This window comes from Corvus brachyrhynchos, unplaced genomic scaffold, assembly GCF_000691975.1.
Source record: "Corvus brachyrhynchos isolate BGI_N302 unplaced genomic scaffold, ASM69197v1 scaffold738, whole genome shotgun sequence".
In the NCBI taxonomy this organism is placed as follows: Eukaryota; Metazoa; Chordata; class Aves; order Passeriformes; family Corvidae; genus Corvus; species Corvus brachyrhynchos.
The window spans coordinates 51,305-74,101 of record NW_008239339.1 but is presented as its reverse complement, the minus strand read 5'-3'; the positions used below and the strand labels follow the sequence as shown (position 1 = coordinate 74,101).

The 22,797-nt window shown below is 40.1% G+C and overlaps 2 protein-coding genes across 5 annotated transcripts in view; one reads left to right on the top strand and one right to left on the bottom strand.

Annotated features, from left to right (window-relative positions):
* Nucleotides 1-22,797, bottom strand: part of MTOR (mechanistic target of rapamycin) — a 64,604-nt gene that overhangs the window by 23,547 nt on the left and 18,260 nt on the right. For both annotated transcript variants that reach the window (XM_017741168.1, XM_008639003.2), the window contains 7 exons: nt 22,349-22,491; nt 21,595-21,757; nt 21,324-21,469; nt 5,889-5,964; nt 3,843-3,982; nt 1,332-1,432; nt 375-490 (listed from right to left, as the gene is read on the bottom strand). In XM_017741168.1, the coding sequence (XP_017596657.1) occupies nt 375-490; nt 1,332-1,432; nt 3,843-3,982; nt 5,889-5,964; nt 21,324-21,469; nt 21,595-21,757; nt 22,349-22,491 (885 nt within the window). The remainder of the gene's footprint in view (nt 1-374; nt 491-1,331; nt 1,433-3,842; nt 3,983-5,888; nt 5,965-21,323; nt 21,470-21,594; nt 21,758-22,348; nt 22,492-22,797) is intronic.
* Nucleotides 13,928-22,380, top strand: ANGPTL7 (angiopoietin like 7). 3 transcript variants are annotated; one of them, XM_017741171.1, is made up of 6 exons: nt 13,928-14,914; nt 16,513-16,616; nt 16,943-17,137; nt 17,931-18,129; nt 18,963-19,181; nt 22,295-22,380. In XM_017741171.1, exons 1-5 carry the CDS (start codon nt 14,536-14,538, stop codon nt 19,130-19,132), a joined length of 1,047 nt encoding a protein of 348 aa, XP_017596660.1. In that variant the 5' UTR covers nt 13,928-14,535; the 3' UTR covers nt 19,133-19,181; nt 22,295-22,380. The 3 variants fall into 3 exon arrangements, with proteins under 3 accessions (XP_017596660.1, XP_017596659.1, XP_008637223.1); XM_017741170.1 differs by lacking the exon at nt 22,295-22,380 and having other exon boundaries at nt 13,929-14,914; nt 18,963-20,509; XM_008639001.2 differs by lacking the exon at nt 22,295-22,380 and having other exon boundaries at nt 13,930-14,914; nt 16,516-16,616; nt 18,963-20,509.

Sequence of the window (22,797 nt, the reverse complement as noted above, 5' to 3'; positions counted from 1 at the left end):
TCCTAACAGTGGTCTCAGGCTTTCCTGGCAATTCACAATCAGTGCCTTGTAGAATGGAACCTCTGCTGACATAATCCTTGTGCCCTGCCTGTCTAGAAAAGAGGCACAGAAGTAAAAAAAAACCAAAAAAGACTAAGGCATTCTTATGTTCTACAGCACTGGACCACTACCATCTGTACATACATTCACTGCTATGTTTCTGGAAATACAAGGTAAGATCTATCACCCAGGTCTAATATATCCATGGAAAAAACATTATTGGGCAATTCATAGGTTATAGCCAACCTCTTTAAAACAGACTGTTTTTCTATTAAACTCTGTAGTCTAGAACATCTTTAACCAGGTTTTGGGATACCAACAAGGAAGATAATTACTTGCTGAGCCAGTGAGAAAAGGTCCTGATGTAGTGCCAGTACAGCCCTGTAGAAAGCACCATCATGGGTATCCCTGGGGATCATGCAGGTATATTCTTCCATGCTGTCCCACTGACCTGCAGAGACACAGATATCTTCAGTAATGCAACGGCCTTCTCTGCAATGTGAGAACAGAACAGAACTATGATGTCGTGCTTAGACATCAGTGCCTAGGCCTGAGTGCTGTCTGGTACTTCTGCATTTAAGTCAGCTCTCCGACAGCTTATCTTTGTCAGGGACACTGTTACATATATAAACATACACATAGCTACAGACAAGAAAAACATATGCATTTTTCTTCTAGACAAATTGTTATCCTTGTGGAAAAGGTTCTTTCATTCTTTGTGATGAAAAAATTAAAATTCTGACACTTCCAGAACATTTGAATTAATTAGTACCATACAAAGAAAAGATGAATTTTTCTCAGCAAAGGCTGGCAGAGAGCAAGTGATTCATAAGCTTCTCTAATAAATATCTCACTATCAACATAAATGGACATTTGGACCACTACAGATTTATTCCACTTAAGATTGTCTACTCAGCAGACACAACCTCTAAAATGCTCAACAGATACTGTTCTTCTTGTAAATAAGAGTCTGCCACGAATCTGAGAAAGTCTTTTTATCTCATTTCCAACCTGAGCTCTGTTCAGTGTAAAGCCAAGCAAAAGGGAGCATTTAAGCAACTGATCACCTGCTCAGATCACTCTGTTACTAGAGACCACACGGGGAGACTTGATGTAAATGCAGATTTTCCAAAGGACTTCAATATGGAACGACACTTACTTCATTTCCCAATGTAAATAATGCGGTTCCTTGATGTTGCTGTTTCCTGTATTCTGTAGTTCTGAAGTAAGTTAAAACTATCTGTACTTGCACTTCATAGGCTGTCACACCCCAGCACAGGAGGATACTTTACCTAGACCCCAAGCAGCAGCAGCAGCCATCCTGGCCATCTTAGCTTGAGTTTCATCATTCACCTGGGTCCACTTTTCACAGCATTGCTGGTGGAGCTGCCCCCTAAGAAGAATCCACAATTTCTGATCAGCAAAAAGCCTCTTCCAATAATTCTGCCTCATTAAACAACCACTTCCCACTGATAAGACAACAACTAGCCCCATTGTTCTTTTTATACTGAGTGGAGAATAGGATTTGACTCCTCTGGCCAACTCATGCTAGTCTGATGATAAATATCCTATCATCAGAAAATAATTTTAAGGCACACTATGTTTTGAAAATACACATCCAAAGAGAAGCTTGCATTTGTTCCTCAGCAGCTCTTAATGCCTACTTTTACAAATTGGACTGATATTGCCAGTCTATAAATACAGGAGAAAAAACACCTAATTCTCAAGAAAACAAACAAACCACCACCAAAAAAAGGATGCTTAAAATTTTTGCAAGTGTCATTAGAAGAAACGTATGATCTAAAACGCTTGGGCATGGCTCCTACTGGCAAAAATTTTGAACTAACTCATCAAGTCTGAAGAGAAAGACTGCAGAATGAATGTTGCTGTAACCTCATATGAGGACTTGTCATGGCAAGATCTCAGAGGGCATCTGAATCTTTCATCTCCAGCAGAGAGGAAGCATCAGGATTTTTTATATTATTTCTTTCAAATCAACTGTGAATGCTCCACTAATCAAACCAATTACCCTCGGTGTTGCAGTTCCAGAATTTCTCAGGCTGGATACTCTGTAGCAGTGAAACAGCTGCCAACTGTGAGGGAGAACAACTTGCCTTCCCTACTGTCACCCTCCCCCCTCCCAAAAAGGAAGATGAGTTAGTCAAACAGAACCAATGGGCTGCCACAGGCAAGACAGTAATTCTGACAGCTTAATGGCCCAGGAGGAAAAAAAACCCAAGGCCAATGAAAAACAAAGCCAAACCTAGCAACAACAGTAAATCAGGACCTCAGAGATGCTGATAAAACACTATGGGTCCTACAGGAATAACTACATGAGGAGACAAATAGCTAAGAATGTTTTGGCTGTACTCTCAAAATATCACAGCAGAGTACTGAAACAATGATGCTGCATAATATAATTCTAGATTATCTGCCTTATCCTGTCAAGCAGATTCCAGCAGCACAACCAGTCAAGTTGAATGCTACTGAAGAGTATCAGCAGCTAAACTAGGGAATCCTCAGCCTCAGGACGGCCTCTCTAGAATCAGCTGCAAGGCAGCAGACAGCACTTTGCAAAAGCACTTCTGAATTGTAAAAACATCTGCACAGAGTTGTAGTCCAGTTCCACAAGAGAACTTGGAGACTCTGATTGCTGTCATTACTACAGACTATCAATAGATCCCTGATATCTCAGTCCAACAGAACAAAATTGTCCTTCTGTTGTTCCATAGATTTGTTGCTGATACATGAATAAGTAGGAGGTTCAGAAAGGACACTTTACACAAATACACATCCTCCAGGAGGGAAAAATTCTTCAAATCCCTGATGAGAACTGCCTACTCGTAGAAATGCTGATTGAGGAATGCTCAGTAAGAGATCTATTTTCTGTACTGGAAAAGCTACACCCTGTATGTCTCGCCCTCGTTCAGAAACAAAAAGGGCAAAAAAATGCTGCCAGAATTCGGTTTCTCAAACAGTCCTGTTTCTAGCAGTAAAATGACTTTAGTGAAGAGGAATCTCCTTACTGTGGTGCCATCCTGTGGGTTCATGTCAGGACCCATCAGGAGAGAGCTTGTGACATACAAAGCTCAGTAGAAAGGTGGAATCTGGACGAACCCACACCTGCCCCTGGGTAGAACTGCATGCCACAGTGAACAGGGTGCCTTCTCCAATTACCTTCTTGGAATTGAATAGCGAGGAAAAACAGAAGCCCCCCGTTAAGTAGCAAGCTGTAAGTCACCAGCAGCTCACCCTCTCACAAACACTGACTTGAATCAGTTATGTGTTGACAACAGACATTTGACACAAAGCTTGAAATACTAAATGTCCACAAAGACGAGGCTTAAGAAATGCTGAAAAAGACTAATAAGGAAAGCCTCATCCTTCTACAAGGCATAGGTCTGACACTGAATAAACACAGAAATCTCTCCTGTTTTAATCAGAGTTTAAAAAGGAGGGTCACAATGAACTCCTTTTATGACTGTTTCTGACAATTTCTGCTCAATTAATGTTTTCTCTATTTACAGTGTCTTTCTCTGTTATAAATGGAGTTGACTTGATTACAAGATTGCAGATTCTCTTCCAGAGAGACCTTAATTCACAAGATGGCCAGTCCCAAAAGGCTTAGAGATGTTATTACCAATTCTGACTTCAATGAACAAAGTGAGATGCTGCACAAATACTCAAACTATTAAGTACACGGGAGTAAATAGGAATTCAGGCAAAAAAATTGCACCTGAATGGTAACATCCAGAGAACAGATAAACACCATCTCCCTCAGTCTTCAGGCATTCCCTGCTTACCATTCACCAAGTGCTTCCAAGCAACGCATCCGTCCCAGCATCAGCTCAGGATCATCTTTGTTTGTGTCCATCTTCTTGTCATAGGCCACCAGAGCATCTTCCCATTCATGAAGCTTTTCATACCAGGTAGCTTGAATTTCCTAAGGGAAGGGAAAAAAAAGTAAAAATAAACAGCAGGATTAACACTGATCATTCTGTATTAATTACCACAGCTTTTCCTAAAAAATTCTGTGTCTGTGCTGGTCACTTCATCCTTCTTTCATTCTAAATATCATCATGGACTTCTGTGATACAGAGAAGAGCCTTGAGCTAGTGTGAAAACTGGAATCCTGGCATTGCTCCACCTGCCCAGAAATGAACTCAGGTTTACCAGAGGGATTAATCCAACATCACCCCCTTACTCAGTGCCACTGAAATGCCAGCTCAGCAGCTGGTGCTTTTCTTTTTGGAGAGGTGGGGTGAGTGGAATAGGAAAAAGGGTAAATCAATAACATATTCCACTCCCCATTGTTGCACATGCCTGCATTCAAACATGAAAAACAGCCCTGTTTTGTAAAGCTCTTAAGTGCAGCTGTTTGAAAAATCATGCCTTTAAACTAACTGTAAAAAAAAGCCCAAACTTCCCATCTGGCTACTGCTAGGCAATTACTTAATACAGCAGGTAGTATGAAGTTGGGGTCACACCCTTCACAAGGGAAGGCTATGGTTTGTAACAAAGCCACTAAAAGTTAGCAAAGCAGTGATCCTTATCAGCTAAACACTTTTCTTCAGTCTTTATAGATTTTGTTTCTCATTTTCAAGCAATAAAATGCCTTAATATATTTCCACACTTTTCTCTGCCAGTGTTTTTCTGCTCAGTCCGTGGAAGCTCATGTCTTGACATAGACTGCAGAGCAGATTCTTTTCCCAGATCTGTGGGCAGGGTCACTATAAACCATGCTTTGCATGGTTGCCAGGTCTTCCACTTAGCCCTTTAACTTCTCAGCTAAGTCATATTTCAATTAAGTCCCTGAAAGTAGAGCTCACAGCTCCTCTTAGTTGTCTTTTTATTGCATATTCTGGCAAACTCTGTGCTTTGAACTACATTTACTGCTAGAACTATATTGCTGCTAAAGAGTGAAGTCAGAATTAGGTAATGCAGAACTTTGCTCAATCCACCCAAGGAATTATAAGAAGCTGCAAATATGTTCTGAAGTCCGTACTTCTCCCAGAAAGGACTTATATTCCAGTCTAGGTTAAAACCACACATAATACTACACCAGAGGACTTCCACCATTTTGTGCTTATACCTAGTCCCCCCTTTCTAGTGGCTACTACTTAAAGAAGCTGGTCTACTGTGCTTCCAGGGCTGCCTTCCTTTTCCTAATCATCCTAAAATGCTACAACAATTACCACTGCAAAATCATCTTTTTACCAGTAGAACTGTCAGGAGAGCACAGGTGGTTTGGTCCTTGAACACAAATTAAATGACTTATAAAATGAGAAGAAAGAAAAAAAAGGTACATTATTCTGAGAAAGACACAGAACAAATACATAATGGGGTTATTTGATTTCAGTGAGCAGTCTAAATTGTAAGGGACTGGTTAACTTGCTGTTCTAAATATTACCTGTGAACACTTTTGAGAGAGACTAGAGGCATGACTTCTATTAAAATCCTTACCTGGAAGGTGTTGATGCAGTTTCTCAAATCTTTCAAGCTTAGAACAGGAACTTACTCCCTCCCTTCCCAGCTTATCCTAAATAAAAGGACTTACGGTGTCAGGTTGCCAGTTGCTCACAGCTGCATTTAGTATCAACAGCAGCTGCAAAATTCTCCTCCAAGTCAGGTTCTTGCAGCTCTCCCTGTACCCAGCATTTGCTGCAAAGCACCCACTGAACATCCCTGTAGGCAGCAATGCCCTTCACTATGAACAATGAAATATTATAAGCAGGGATAGAACCTCCATGTGATTGATTGAGAAAACACACCACCACCCACCAAAAAACTAACTACAGAAACCATAAAAACATAAGACATGAAGAAGCAAATTATCCAGCAGGACTCACCAGCTCCCCAAAGTGCTTCATGGCATATTCTAGCACCCCAGCAGCTGCTTCTGGCTGTTGGAGTTTATTGTTTATGCTGGAAAGGCAGGAAAAGAAATATGATTTAACACAGTTGGCATATTAGGGGTTGGTAGAAACTTCTACTTGATAATACCAAGCTCTATCATTTAGAAGTACCAATGGAACACTCTCCTTTTTGTTTAAGACTTCCACATGAACAATTAAACTACATAAGGCACAGAAAGACTATATTTTCAAAACAACAGGTGCACATGTTCTCTGCACATAATCTGTTACACAAAACAGAGATGGTATATGATTATCAATTCTAAGTAACAGCCTGCATAGTGAGAAGAATTGTTGCCAATAATTTTAAAGGCATGATTTTTCAAACAGCTGCACTTAAGAGCTTTACAGTACTAACTTTTTTCCTTCCCTTTCTCTTAAACAGATCACCATCTCCTTTAAAAATCAGAGTAGAGATTTTAATGATGCAGGAAACAGTCTGTATCATTAAAACAGTTGACAATTATCACCAGGAAATTACATAAAAAGTGTGCAATCCTAATTTCAGTTTCACATTTAATACAAAGCCTCTGCATTGGTAGTAACCAGCATTGGTGCTTTTCTTTTGCTGGTTTTCAAGAACATGCCAGAAACTGGTGCCATCACAACCAATCCTCAGTCTGTACCAGGGAGGCACTTGCTTTGCAAGGCCAGTTGAATTTTATGAAGCACAAGCAAACAGGCTACTCTTGAACCTGATTCTCTAGTTCATGATGTACAGCTATTCCCTTAAATAAATAATTTCTATTTCACATTGGTTTTCTTATCTTTCTATCAGAAACGGGGTACTCAGTGAGCAGCACTTCTCCTAAACCCCAATTTAATGAGGAAATTAACTTTTTATTAAGCTTCTGGTGTTTTATAAAGCTCGTTTATGAACAGCCTCTGGTTCTTGACACTGGAGAACCAGAAGTGCAAAATGTTCAAGGCAACATCACAACACCTGAGCACCAACAACACATCCTATAGCCCAATATTAACATTAGTTAATGTTTGGAATGGAAACAGCGTAATTAACAAAACAAAACATGGCAACAGAGAGCAATGCAAAGAGACTTTCTTTCTGCAAAGAGTCTTTGAATAGGACTATACACACAGGCAGCTCTCAGAAATGCTCTTTCTTGCCTGCCATCATCAGAATGGCTACATGATTTCCCCCTTATAAGAGAGCAGGGGGTCAGTAAGAGACAAGCAAATCTGAATTATTAAAAGGAGTAATATACAGACAATAAAAGGGAAATTTTTCAAATGAATGCTACGTTTCTTCTGTCTCTGGAAGCCTCCTTTCCTGACAAGTAAAGAATCAAGCTCCTAGACATACTCTGGATACCTGTGAAGATCAAGTAAAATACTCTTGGAAATACGACTTTAAGATTGGTTGAGCTAAAATCAGATTTAGCCAGACTAAAAATACACCATAATCACAGTTCAAGATGACTGGCACCCAACAATGGGAAGCACTTGAAACAGACCCATGCCATTTTTTTAACAAGATAGTCAAAGATTTCACTAACTCCAGCTAGCTTCCCAAAGGGAAAGCTTGGCAGCAGCCTCATAAAAGCGATAAATGGCTGTCACGTTTCATGCCCTGATGATTTTGAGAGCCATTGGCAGACACATCACTTCCAGCATGTCAGACAGTTAATTTCTTCCAAGTTATCTTTCTTGACAACACTTGACAAAGTTGGCCATTATCTTTTATTATCCGACAATGAACACTGCTCTTCTACCGCCCTGGTGCACTCAACTACTCATTTTGTTTCTTACTTTCTTGGCTGTCCAAAGTAGAATTAAGTGTCTCAAATCTGTTAATGGTTAGGTTTAAGCAAAGAGAAGGAAAAGATGGGGAGGAAAAGGAGAAAGACTTTGATTTACAAGAATACACAGCAGTAGTTGTTAATCATAAATTACTTTCTTGTAACAAATGATCTAGAACAGAGTGAGCAGTGACAGGTGATTTTGTGGACTAGGATAAGCCTCTTACTGGGATATCTCCTGGCAGCTGCTTCTCCCCGTGCTTAGGACCATTTCTGCGAAAGCAGTAAATGTGGCTCCCCGCTCCCAGCCCATTTTGTGTACACACTCTTTTAACCTGGTACACTCAAAACACACATTTAGAAAATACAACATTCTGTGCTTTCCTTCCCTTTCACCTTCCTTCCATGAAGGCACTGCCCCTCTCCCTGCAGACCCGAGGAGTCTATGCTCAGACAGAATCTTCCTAAATGTCATAACACTCTTAAAAGCACTACAGAGCTGTTTTCTAGCCACTGTGCTGGAGACTGAACAGAAAGAAAAACACTGCAGAAAAGCATCCAGGCACTCAGAAAAGGCCCTGGCTAATATTCCAGCCAGGCAGAGTTGCTAGGGACTTTTAGCCACAGTGTTGCTGCTGGAAATCAGGGCAGTTTACCGGATTAGGATCAAGGGGATGGATTTCTCCTTGTATCTGGAAAAAAAAAATTACAAAATCTCTCCGTATTAAAAGAGAAGGTAGAAAAACATCTTTCAAGACAGAAACAATGCTGTTGGCTAACTTGTCAGACAGTAATTTAAAGTCTTTGTTTACTGGCAGATGTCCTTGCAATTATTCCTAGTTCAGAATAATGTTAAGTTTAATATTAAAGGAAAAGATCTTGTTCTCCATGCCCACTGAGGGAAGAACATATTCATCAGTTCATTTTTGTTAAAAAGCTAGAAAAACCCCACCACTATCTCCTACTTGAAGGCTTGGCAGGAGGGCATAAAAGAACATTTTTAGGGCATTTAGAACATTTTAGAATTTTTAGGTGTGCGTTTGGTAGGTCACAGGTTACATCTCATCTCTCAGGAAAGGCCCAAGTATTCAGCTCTGCTGCCAGCTATGGGCTGGCAGAGCCTTCTAGTACTAATGCTCAAGGAAAGTATTTCAAAAGTATGTATTTTCAATGCTAACATACTTACCTAAAGTATTTGGAAGCTATTTCAAGACAGAGCTGTCCCATGCTTGCAAGTGGGGCACCACAGAAATAACAAGATTTCCTGAGTCATATCAACTAGACTTTTATATACTTAAAACTAATGCACTATTTTCAGTGCTTAATACCCACCATTTTGTTTCACATTTTTTTCAACAAACATCGTGATTAGAAAAAACAACAAAACAACAGACGATCCTTATACTTTCCGTCTAAATGAGCAAAAAACAGTTGCAAAACTAATTCTTGTCAGTAAAGTTTGTATGAGTTCAGCCCACTTGGGCTCACTGCATAATTAGATTATGCAGAACAATATAATTTAAATCTGCCCCCGTTTATTAAAAAATATCTGTACTGTAGCCAGAATAATGTCCAACCCTGACCTATTTGGAGCACTTTATCATGATGAGTGGGATATTAAAATGTAAACAAGCCTCCTGATAAAAAACATTTTCCAATTTATGTCACTCTATCCCCACAAGAAGTGACTCCCTAATATAAAAATCTTGGTCAAAAATCTTACATCTTCAAATTTTATTAGTAGTGAAAGGCTACATAAACCTACTTTTTGATTATTAAGGTATCAACACTGTAGGTCTTACATGTACACTGAGTTAGAATCACAAAAAATAACAATATTTAAGAGAAATATACTCCTACTGCTTGTATATTTTAAAGGTTATTTAAACAGAAACTAGACATGAACTGGGAATCAAAAACAACTTTACTGTCTTCAGTGGGAATCAAACTGAAATGATGGACTTCTCCCCTCCACAAACCCAAGGCATAAATGTGTAATGTTTACTAGAAATGTCCTCTTTTATGCAGTCCTGGGAGTTTTCTGTCTTCCATTATCTTTGATATTGACGATATTCTCTGTCACTCAAAATATATAACATTTTCAAGAACTCAGAAGCAACCAGACTCTCTCCATCGTCTCATTAAAAAAAACCCCTTTATTTTAATAAAGCCTTTTCAAGCGGTCCCAAACTTATCCATGAGGGAAAACACACATTTCCTATTGCCAAGAATGCATCCCAAAACATAATAGAGAAACGTTATTTTTGCAATAAAGCAGCTTGTATGCAGAGTCTAGACAAGAAGACAAACTCTTCTTTTTTTCAGTCTCCTCAAGTTTGTTTAAAAAGATTTTCTATGTGATAGATTTTACCAGCCTCAGTCAAGCTTGTTTTTCCTTCTGAAGACGTGCTGAGAGCTGCCTCTGGAATTGGAAGGCATTGCTACTTTGTGGAGACTTGGGGGAACAGATAATCCCCTGGCAAAAGGAACTGGCTTTGTTGGCCAATTTCCCCAGTTCTGTGATTTATTTGTGTTCAGGCATCCCCCAGTCCTTGACTCAAGAAACCTCAGAAAACAACCGACAGTCCCCAAAACAACTCAGAAAACCAACGCATGTCCATCATGCCACTAAAAATTATTCCCATTCCAGGAACAAATATGTTTGAGAAACTGATACCAGGAAAGAACTGTTTTCAATAGAGTTGTGATGTTCAAGTGCTTCCAGGCCAGAGCAGCTCCTTTGGCTTCCAACAAGGACATACCACATTTCTCACAGGCATCAAAACTGGACAAATTCCCAATCTTGATATAAATGCTTGCAAATCAAATAAAAACATTCATCAGATGTGAAAGAAAAATCAGTGAAAAATGTTACAATAAATTTCTTAGCCAGCCCTGCTGCTTAGGCTGCAAAAGGTTTTGTATCACCTATTTTTTATTAGCCAGAAAGCAGAGAAGAAAAAAATTGCTAAGCAAAAAAAAGGTGAAACACAGAGCTAGACTTTGTGATTTGTTATGCAAAGAGGGAATGCCTTAAATAAAAAAAGAAATCACAAATTACAGCAGGAAGTAGCAGTGTTTTGTTTCTCATTGAGCCCTCTCCCCTGTTCCACCTGTCCCATATAACTTCAGAGATTTACAACACAGTCCCGACCATAAAGCTGTAGCAGAGTGAATGCTGGAGCATTTATGAACATCTCCAAAGCCAAAGGTGAGCAGTTTCACACTTCCTGGGAGTGAAAAGCAGGATTTCAGAGCTCCAACCAAGTGTGGACTCCATGATGGGCCAGCTGAGAGCTGACGAGAGCCTTTGCCACCTCAGCAAGCATGAGGAATGCCAGATTCTAAGCATTTGCCAGATGCATATTAAGAGGTTTGCGATGAATGGCTACCAAATAAATAGCCACAGGGCACTGAGCTTTTCTTGTCTCAGCTTCGCATACACCTGCCAGAACAGCTTCCCAGAGAAGGCAATCATTTAAACTCACTTCTAATTTAATCTGGCCCTCCAGGGACAGGAGATAACTGGTTCTGATCAAGTAATACTAATATATTTGAATTTAGTAACTTCAATCAACATTATAAACATATGGCACGTACAAATTGAAACCATGTTTAGCTTCAGTTCTCCCAACCACTTCAGAACTACATCATGAATGAAGTCAAAAAGGATTTGTCTCGTTCTTGACTTTAGGATCTTGTCTTTTTAGCTATCGTACCACAGTATTTCCACATACAAAATATAATGGAGGAGAACTAGGGTGATGGATTTCAGGCCAAATAATGCTCAATTTCTCCATCAATACTGGGGAAAAGAAAGAACAGGACCCACTCAGTAATCATGGAATTCATTTCTCCCCAGCTATGCTGCAAACTTTACCTCTTTACAAAATATAACAGGATCCAAATAATCATAAGTAGAATAGTACAGAACAGCGGAACAGCTTTTGTCAGCTCCAACTACTGACCTAACCTGGCAATGACTACCATCTGTAGCTATTGCTGCCTCAGTGACCACATTCAGTTCTCCATGAAACTGGGAAAGACCTATCTTTCAAATACTCATTAAAATGTCAAATTCCACTAAGGCTGGTATCTCTGCCAAGGGATGTCTCTGCCCAAATCTCCTTTAATGCTTTCTCAAAAGTAATGACAGATGGGAAGATTTGTGCTCTCTTCCATTCCCGCATAATATGTCTGTTGTCACCCTCTAACACAGAACGGAGTATTCTCTTTTAAAACAGATAAATCAAAGCACCCAGAAGAAAGATGGCTTGCATTCAGATATACAAATTAGAAGCTGAATCCAAAATAAAACCCTGTCTCATTTCCAATTAAATACTTCAGTTTAGAGAAGGGATTTGGAGGTCTTTTTGCAGTGTTTTGTAACATGTATTTCAACTGAATCTTGGATCCTTCCAAAATTTGTATAAAGAGGGAATGCATGAATCTACAAGTGGCTCCCCTCTTCCACATCTGCCTAAGACAGGAGAGTTATGGTAAGTGGGAGCAAGAGCAGAATGGACTGAAGTCCTGTGTAACACAATGGAGGTGTTAGCAGGGTGGCTTTTTGGGGCAGAGAAGCAGAGCCTCCTGGCCTGTCCTATTCTCTGTTCCAACTTTGACAAAAACACGTTTCTCATCACAGGAAGCCAGAGAAGAATTTGCCCCTGGGAATGACAGAAGATCCAGCTGGAAGAGGGCTCAGACAGGATTAGAGGCAGAACAAAAAGGTCAGGCTTTCATCTGTGTGCAGTGGCACTTTCTGGTCTGAAGTATAAAAAGCAGTTTTGCTATGGAAGGTTTCTGGAATGTCCATGACAAAAATTGGCTGAAGCCTATGGTCTGCTGTGGAGGTACCCTCAGTGCTTTAATCAAATTGTACTTGCGTATCTCTAGCAATATCTCAGCTCACCAATCCCACACAGTGTCCTTGCCAGCTGACACAACAGACCCACTGGTTTTCTCTGGAGCACAGCACACAGGCAGTCAGTCACCCACAAGACAACTGCTTGTTTGGAGAGCTCTAATTCTGACCTCCTCCTAAAGATCCCCTCTTCCTTCTCTATGAATATTCAGGTTTATGAGACACCTGTATTCATAGTCCACTCCTGCAGTGCTTTGATGCCTTCATCTCCCAAAATCTTTGCACTCTTGTGGGTCTTTTTTGGAGAAAAACTATTAGCCAGCCCCAGTGCAAATCATAGCCAATAACAAAGCGTCAAGCAACAAGTGTAGCAGAGCTGAGGAGGGAGAGAAACTGCATCAACAAGCAATTGGGCTTTCTATTTAAAAGCAAATGTCCGCAAGGCTTTTCTAATGGTTCCTAATCAAGCAGAAATCCTGCAGCCACTTTGGATCAGCAAAAGAAGCCAAGATGGGATAGTGAGTGTCAGTTGGGTTTGCCCTAATGTCCTTTGTAAGAGGTGCAAGATTAGCTTTCTTGTTTGCTTGGACATCAAGAAGCTTTCACAGCTTTTATGCAAGGAGCAGATATATGAGGCATTTAATCCTTTATTTCATCTTATTTCTGCCCATTATCATAATCAGAAATTTTGCAGGAAGATGCAAGAACCCACATGTTAGGCAATCACAGAGCAGCTGGTCTGGGGAGAAACAACTTATCCTGAAGGATCTAGAACTAAGCCTGCAGACCCTTTGCAGAAGTCTGCACCTTTGCTGAAATGGTTTTAGTTGGGGATCAAACTGCTATAATAAAATTCTGAACTGGTAAAAAGATATAAAAGAGGAGAGGAAGTTGCCATTTCAGCCAGCTGAGACTGGACCAACACTCTGAATGTCTATAAAAGTTTTAAGATTTACTCTAAAATCTACTCTTTACGTAACTGTGAATGTTTTGATTACCCATAGATTTTCCTCTCAAAATCCTATTAATAAACTGGCCTCCATAACACTGGAGTTAGATCACATTGCCTGTAAAAACAACCATCTTGTGTCAATTTTAGATAGACTCTCACCATTACTTAATATCCTTTCACTTGCCCACTATGAATAAACAGAGGAGTGGGTTTTTACTTACATATTCTGCAGATTTCATTCCATCCCACCCTCAGATATCCCACCTCTAAAAGAACAGCACTGGATTTTACAACACTAATAGTGTGAGACCCCAGTGTCCAGAGAGAAAAGGATTAGATGCTTAACTGACTAATTTGCTAAAGTATTGTCTAAATTAAGAAATACTGCAAGCATAGAGTTACCCCCTACAACTTCTGGGGAATATATTAGTACGACTTGTAGCAGCCAGGGCTACCTTCTAGGGAGTTACCGTCCTTGAACTTCTATAAACTCACCCATTTTGAGCAGCCTTTTCACATTCTGCATCTCTAATGCTCTCATGTTATTAACTGCCAGAACTAGTCACCAAGAGGGCTCCAATCCAATAGGCAATAATTGCTGGAAATTCTCCTCATTTCCTAGCCTTCTCCTACACCCCTTCAAGACAGAACTGAGGGAAGTCTCTTCTGCTCAACATTTCCTGGCTGAAACCTGTTCCAATATCACCCTGTAAACACCTGATATGAACAGATGAACTGGGAGGGGCCAGCAAGCTCTTCATAGTTTCAGGGGGGTGGAAGTAAACAGAAAAATAGTATATAAGATGCTTTGAGACAGACTTCTAAAGTGCATAGACTCTGACAGGAGGGGTCTGAAAAAAAGCCACTTCTTCAGGCTCCACCTTCAGAGACTCACTTCATTGGAAGCAAGGAAGGTACAAGGCTGCTGCAGGAAATTTCATACCTACCCCAGCTGCATTCAGACTACTGCAGTCAGCCGGAAGGTTTCTGTTGCTGTAAGCAAAAATGCCAGCAAGACCCACAGTTCAGCTGGCATGGCTCTGCATTGTCACCGTGTCTGTGGCAATCTACCCAGCACTGCTGCAGAAGCCTCCCAAGAGGAGAATGATCAATGGGAATGCACAGTTGAAGATGCCAGGCTGCTGTGAGGAGATCAAGGAGCTCAAGCTGCAGGTAGCCAACCTCAGCAGAATGCTGCAGGAGCTGAGCAAGAAGCAGGAAGGGGACTGGGCGAATGTGGTGATGCAGGTGATGGAGCTGGAAGGGAGCACCAAGCAGATGGAGTCCCGCCTCATCGACGCTGAGAGCAAATACTCCGAAATGAACAACCAGATAGACATCATGCAACTCCAGGCAGCTCAGACGGTCACACAAACATCAGTTGGTAAGGAGGGAGTCACCAAGCTCCCAGATACACCTCTCAATGCACAACTAATGACTAGTTCCTAGTGCTAGCATGTTCCGCTAATGTGGTTAACAAGTATGCATACTGAACACTGCTGCTTAAGCAGTGATCCTGAGAAAACTAGTTTGAATTCGTTCATCTGTATTTTTATATCTATGTCTGTTCTCAGGGAGTGCAGAAACTGAACAGGTACTGCATTTCTACATTTCATATTCAGTCCAGCATTTCATTTTCTGAGCACTACACAGTACCAATCCTAAAAGAATGAGAGCTGTCTTTGCAAGGGAATGGCTCTGGCAGTAATAACCTCTGAGTTCACAGTGCTGACAGAAGACTAGAAATTGTTAAAACAATTAGAAATGCTCTCCAGGAATTACTAAAGATTTGTAATTGTATCTTTACAACTGTCTCTGAACCAGAGTAAAAAAGAGTGATCCATTATTTTTGAATGATAATTCTTAAAAATTCAAGGCTATATATGATGCAAGATACAAACTGTAGTATAAACCTAGCCAGACCAGTTAAATTCTTCAAAATTCTCTTCCCTGAGGGAAAATTTCACTGCACATAGTGATTGCACAGGCCTGTACTAAATGTGGAATGCAGGTGCATTTTCAGATCAACTACCTGGAAAGGCACTTCTACAAGAAAGCATCCTCTTTGTTGACTTTTCTCTTCAAATGAAATTCACTGAAAAGAGCTTAAATCTCAGTCTCAATTGGGTTTGCCAAAAAACTTCATTTGGATTTTTTTTTACCATTAAGGAAAAACTTCTAAATCTATATACTTAATTCTTCCTCTAAAATAGTTCCACCTGGTTAGTTTTGACACATCCTTATTTACAGTAGGCCTTAAAAAAAAAAAGTCTCGCCATTAACAAGTCTCTTTGAAGCTGTAGAAAAAACAGTAACACACAGCAGAAACTGGCCCAGAAGGTATTTAAGACAGATGTGTCTCACCTCATCTGGTAAGAGACATTTTTGAAAACTGTCAGACAGGATAAAGCCTTGCTTCAGCTCATTTATCCTCCTCAGAATAGCTGTGCATTTTACCATCTTCAAGTCAGTTCCTGCACCAGGAGGAAAAGAGGCTTTCACAGACTGACTGCAGCTAAAAGGCACCTTCTCTGTCACAGACACCAGTGCAGAAAGAGCTGAACAAATATCCCTCATCCACAAACTTGGCCAACATGTTCACACACTCAAAACAGACACCTGGCAGCAGGCCTGGCCATCCCATTAGATAAGTCTTTATTACTGAGAGAAAGGGTCAGCAAATATACCTTCCAGCACAGACACACAGTGGCAATGTGAAGAGAAAGCAGAGATGTCTTTTTGCATAGCAGAGGTTAAAAAAAAAAAAATTAAAATAAATAAATTAATAAAAATCACAAAATCCCAGTGTTACAACACCTTTTGCCAATGCATACTCAAAACGAAGCCATTTCAGGAAAACATTTGACTTGTGGAAAGCCTTCTTCATTACTCCTTGTATTACAAACTAAACTTTGCAGAAACCACCTTCACAGAAGAGGAGTTCTTTCTGCTCAGATTCTCACTTTCTGGTTCTGATTCAAGTAGATGCTGTTTATGACTGCTCATCACTTTACCAGAGGAACTACAGAATTTCTGGTGTTTACAAGCTACCTCCTGATGAATTTTTGGGAATTCCAGAGCTGGAGGTAAGGATGTTTAGTACACAATGTATATGTTTTTAAAAATAGAATCAAGAAATACTTCTCTACAGAGATGAAAAGAGCACACACTAAGTTTTGCTACCTTGCACTTGCCATCAGCATCTTTATGTAAGCAAACTTCAAGGAAGGAGAAAGTGTACACTTAAGAGGGAAAATAGAAAAAGGGTTTATCTAATAATTTTTTGCCATGGATTTTAAACAAAATAGAAATTTCTTCAGGTTGTGAAATCTGGAACAATGTCTTGTGTTAAGGGAACTGAACCTTTCTAAGTCTACTGACAAGTAACCACTGCCTTGTTTTTCTATTCAAGGTGTTCTGTGACATGGAGACAGATGGAGGTGGCTGGACTATCATCCAAAGACGTAAAGTTGGTTTGACATCGTTCAATAGGGACTGGAAACAATACAGGGAAGGATTTGGCAATATTAGGGGAGATTTTTGGCTGGGAAATGAAAATATCTACAGACTTTCAAGACGCCCCACTGTTCTAAGAGTAGAGTTGGAGGTAATTAATAAGCTCTTAATTTCAGCAGCAAAAGGCTTTTTGTACAAAGTGATTCCCCAGTACCAGATACCATCTCCTATTTCTGTAGGAGGCCCAAAGGATTTGCAGGCTTTAATTACAGGAGGAGGAAGTAGGAGCAATCTAGGGATACATTCAAACACAAGACAGAAGTATGTTCTCTCCTGTGCAGCGGCACAACTTTCTGTCTGCACATAGACTGTGTCTTCAGAACGCGTGTGGTTCTAGGAAATCCTGCAAAAGCCACTGCAAACGGAGATCAAACTGCTGACCATCTCAGATTTAAAAATTCAAAAAGAGATGTCCCATAAAGTTTTCAAGCCTCTGAGTATTTTCATTGTGCAGCACTTCCTTCCAGCCTGGGTACAAGAATTTGCATTGCTTTACCCTCAGTTTCTTCAGTCTGCTAAAGGCTTGGGTTTGACTTAGACTAGTTTATAGCTGGCACAATAGCTTTGAGGGATGGGATATGTATAAACTGAAAGGCTTTATATCTAAAAGTCACTGTTTCAGAGAGGAAAAAACATTACTTGAGGCAGCATGCTGACACAAGGATTTTGAATGCAAGAGCTGCACATCAGGTTTCTGACATATTGTACAATACCAGTGCAGGTAAGACTTGAAGTTTCATGCTTTGCAAAGGAAAGTTCCTTTGCCTTAGAAGAGCAGTTTCTGCAGTCCAAGATAGTAAAAATATATATATATAACCATGGATGTTGGAGTCTTTTCATAACCATTCTAATCGGACTGATTTCTTCTCCCCTGTTCTGTGCAGGACTGGGAAGGTAACACACGCTATGCCCAATACCGGCAATTCACCCTTAGCAATGAAATAAATAGCTACCGGCTGTTTGTGGGGAATTACACCGGGAACACAGGGCGGGATTCCCTGCGGTACCACAACAACACAGCCTTCAGCACGAAGGACAAGGACAATGACAAGTGTGTGGATGACTGTGCCCAGTTCCGTAAAGGTAAAACACACAAACCCCTTCCTGTCCCAAGAGAGCTGCTTGGGTCAGTTTTAGAGAACCCAACACTCCCTCCTTCTGTGCAATTAGTAACATCTGAATGGTAAATCAAGGGAGAGGTGACCAATTCTGGAAAATACACTTATGTGGAAATCTGGCAGTTAAAGCTCATTTACAAAGAGCCAGACTGTGTATTACAGACATCGGTACTCTTAAATAACTTTGTGTGCTCTCACCTACACACAGTTACCCAGCCCGTAATAGTATCTGCCAGACTATCTCACATGCTGATGCAATACAGTGATACAGGAAGTTATTCCTTAATATCTATCAGGTTCTTATTTTTTCGTACGTTTTCAAGTTGTAATATTAGGCACCTGTAATTCTTCTCCTATACTCACCTCCACATTCAGCTTGATTTGTGATCTTTATTCCTACCTTATTACAAGACTCTAATGAGGTTACTCTCGTCATTTAATTTAGTATTTTTATTTGAGTTCAGGAACTTTTTAAACACCTTAAGATGCTCTAGTGAATTACCCAGATTCATTTCCTATGCTAATTCACTGAATCAGAGTCAGAAACATGTCAAGGAAATATTCTCAGAGGAATGAGCAACTAAATGAAAAGCTATTGGACTAATTTGACTATAGAACTGTAACGCCTTTAAGTTCCTAAATATCTATGTTAAGTTTTGAATTTACCTGCAATCCCAACTATTAGAGTCCTAAACTCCAGGGATTAAATGCTGCATTCTGCTCACTGTCTGCCAGAAAAAGTAGTAATCATTAATACAAATGACTCACCAGGAATCTATTAATTTGTTTCCCGACAAGGTGGATATTGGTACAACTGCTGCACAGATTCCAATCTCAACGGGGTTTACTACCGCAAAGGAGAACACACCAAGAACATGGATGGCATCACCTGGTATGGATGGCACGGATCAACCTATTCACTCAAGAGAGTGGAGATGAAGATCCGGCCAGAGGATTTCAAACCATAGAAGGAATTACCCTTTGATTGTACAGCTACATGATGTCATCGTGCAAAAGGTGGGCAATGAACAGCCAAATAGTTTTTCATTTCATCCAATACGTGCAACAGCTATGTACTGGGGATGTACACAAATGCTGCGACACCAGGCACAGCCCCCAGTATTATCAGGGCTCAGGCTTATTTCCTCCTCTTCGGGCTCTTTCCAAAGGAAAAAATATTGTGTTAGAATAGGTTAGAACTGAACGCACTTATAGCACCTTCAGAAAACCTATGGGTGTGTTTTCACTAACAGTGTGACTACTGGGTTGCCTTAGTATTATTAACCAGATAGGCAGGGACTGAAAAGCAAAAGCCTCTTGGCTGCCTTTCCTTCAGTGTCTGGAGCAAGCAGTGCTGAGCAACTCCTTTCAGAAAGTACTCAAACCACAAAAGTTATAGACTCATTTCAAGCCAGAGGAATCAGTCAGAAGTGTCCCTGATGCACCTTTCTTTAGTGTATAGTAAGTGGCTTACTTTCCCACAGATGAAAGGAACAAAGCTCAAAAGTGTTGCATTAATTAGCATTGTCCAGATTCTCCCCTGAAGGTTTACTGCCACCTCCTGCTGCTGCCTCAAATAATCCCCACTGAAGGCTGCCCTAACAGATAGTAACACTGGAGGAGGATTTGTCCCATGTGCCCTCTGATGTTTATTTCTATTCACACAAATCACCTAAATGCTGATAAACGAGAAAAGCAACTTTCTGGGCTGTCCCCAAATTATGTTCAGGTTAGAACACAAACATGCTATATGTCAGTAAGGCTGAGAGTGAACAGCAGGTTAGCCAAAAAAGTCCAGACCCAGCCAAAGGACCCAACTCCAACACTTAAAATGACTGTATTCATGAGCAGAACACTAGTACACACCAGAGAATCCCTAAGCACCAACAGTTATTTCAATGTAAGGGGATGTTCACTAGCACAGCAGACTGAAAAGTATCAAAATCTGTTTTGAAAGCTACCCCAGTAGGAAGTTACTTAGAGATGGGCTGTCAAAAATAGTACACTTCTCCCTTGCATAACACAATGTTAAAGATAACAGTTAAAAAAAAAATGAGACTCCTCCTATAGCCCTACCATTGTTTGAATATGTTGGAAGAGATCGTTATCATTAATATATCTATTTTTATTCACCTTGAAGAGAGTTTGAACCTAGATTACATTGTTCAGTCTTGTGTGAAATGGAAGATAAAGGTGTCTTGGGAATTTACGTGTGTTCAACTATTCATACTGCAAATTTCAACTGTGTGGACCTATGATTGGAACTATTTTAACTATGGTCTATAAAATAGATTTTTAAAGGTTTCTAAAACTTTTTCATTTCTAATAAATTGTTTCATTTTTAAGTGTGCTTTATGTCAATTTTTTGCTCCTTGCTTTTTGATACACAAAGAAACAACTGCATGAGCAACTGAGACCAAGAAAAAAAATACACTGAATTCTGTATTTTCCTCAATGACATGAGGCAGAACAAAGGGTGAAAAAATAAAAGAGGAGAAAAAAAATTGGAAAACACAATTCCAAGGGAGTAGGAGGGTTGCAAGATTCACTGCATAAAGACAAAGTTAAGTTTTTGCTCAACCAAGATCAATTTCTTCATCTTCAATAGCTAAGCTAACATTTCTGTGATATGGAACAGAGATCCACATTTTAAAATATGTAGTTAAGCACCAAATCCTGTTCAGGTATTTCAGGCTAACATCTGTGTTGCTGACAAAGCTCAGAAACAACACATACTTTATCATATCTTCTATTTCACATATAAGCAATGAGACCTATCTAAGCTAAATCAGCAGAATGTGATGAGAAATTTTAATTAAGAACTTCAACTTTTCTGACTTATTTATAATGCAGGTGTAGAAATCTGTCTCATTTAACCTGCAGCCATTTCATGAAATTCCATAGTGAACTTGACGGGTGAGAAGGGGAAATCAGAACTTTTTCCTGCACTTCTTCCTGCAAAACTTCCCTGGGCTTCTATCATAGTTCTAACCACACAGTAGAAGGACAGAACTCAGCAGTTAAAAGTGCACATTTGCAGGTAGTTTAACTACATCTTGTGACAGAGACTAAAATCCTAAGAATTGCCTGGATTAATCCTAGTGGTATCTTAAATTGTAGCTACTGCAAGAGCAGAAATCTCACCAGTTGTGGTCCTACCTGATGAGAGACTCTAGAATAGCTGGGGTGGGACCTTTTTGAAATTCCAGCTCTTTGTAGTGAAGAGCCTTGGCATATGCTCGACATTTGGCAGCTCTTTCCCCCAGAAGGACAATGCCATTGTCATCTCTCAAAGGCAGTGGGCCCTGGGAAGAAGCACACACATCAAAAGCAGGATAAGTATTACAAACTAGTCATGAACTTGTCACACCCCTTCCACAGAGTAGCCACCAAGCCAGCACTAGGAGGAGCTGCCTAACAGCATCTCTACCTTGTCACTGTGCTCCATGAATTCCGCCAAGTTCAGTAGAGTCTGAGTGACTTCTGCAATATCCTGAGAAGTCAGGGCCAACTCAATGCTTCGGATCAGCTCATCCTGCTGGTCTTCGTTCAGTTCAGACCAGCATGAAACAAAAGCAGCATTGAAGAGGTCTCTGGGGAGGAACACAAAAGACAGTGAGAGGTGGGGACTCATGAGGAAAAAGTCTGACAATGGGCTCACCTTCTTATTCAGAGAACGAGAGCTACAAAATACACCTACGTGCCTACCTGCAATAAATAGTGATTAGTTCTTATAAAGCTGAAACCTTCATTTAAAAAATAAAGAATAGGCTGGTATACTACAATAATAGAAATATTGTACTATCACATGCTATCAAAGTTTCTCCAAACATGCTGGTTGCAAAAAAGCATTGCAGCTTATTCCACTCAAAGGCATTTTTATTCCCCACAGTAAATACTCAAAACTATTTCATACTCTGCTGTTTTTCCAGCTTCACTTATTTGCCTTATCTTATTTCTAGACTAATATGCAGAATTCAAATGAAAGATTTTGTGCACATCATGGAGCAGCCAACTAGGAAGGGTGGAAATGAAATCAAGATGTTGGCTCTTTCATTTATCCCAAAGCAGGAACTATCTCTATTTATGAAACCTAAGAGCTTCTAAATAACTTTATTTTTTCCTTATAGTATCTGGCTTGCATCTGTCATTTCAAGTGAGATAAAAATCCAGAAATACTGTACCGAGCCATGGGATTATAGGCCTGAGCCAGGGCCCAACATGAGCGCAGCGATGGTGAGGAAGAATCTTTCAGCAGCTCCAAACTCAGTCTTCTTAACCATTCCAACCAGTCATCTTTGGAAACTCTTCTTGCTGCTCCCCAGGCCTGCAGTACAAAGGAAGACAATTCACCTACCAAACAAAGCACTATCCAAGAGCAGAAGAAATCCATCAGCAGGCAGCATTACTTCTTTACAGCTCTAAACCACATGCTGAGAATCCATTTTCAATTTTCTGAAATCCATCACCTTTACCAGATAATCTGCAGTACTTAAGTCTCATGTCTAAGAAATCTTCCCTAAATGTACTCCTGTCATGACATGGGAAGTATTTAACATGAACAATCCTTTCTCTACAAAAATACATGTAGAGCTGAAGCCACAGTGAAACATCAGCTTAAAAATACTTAATG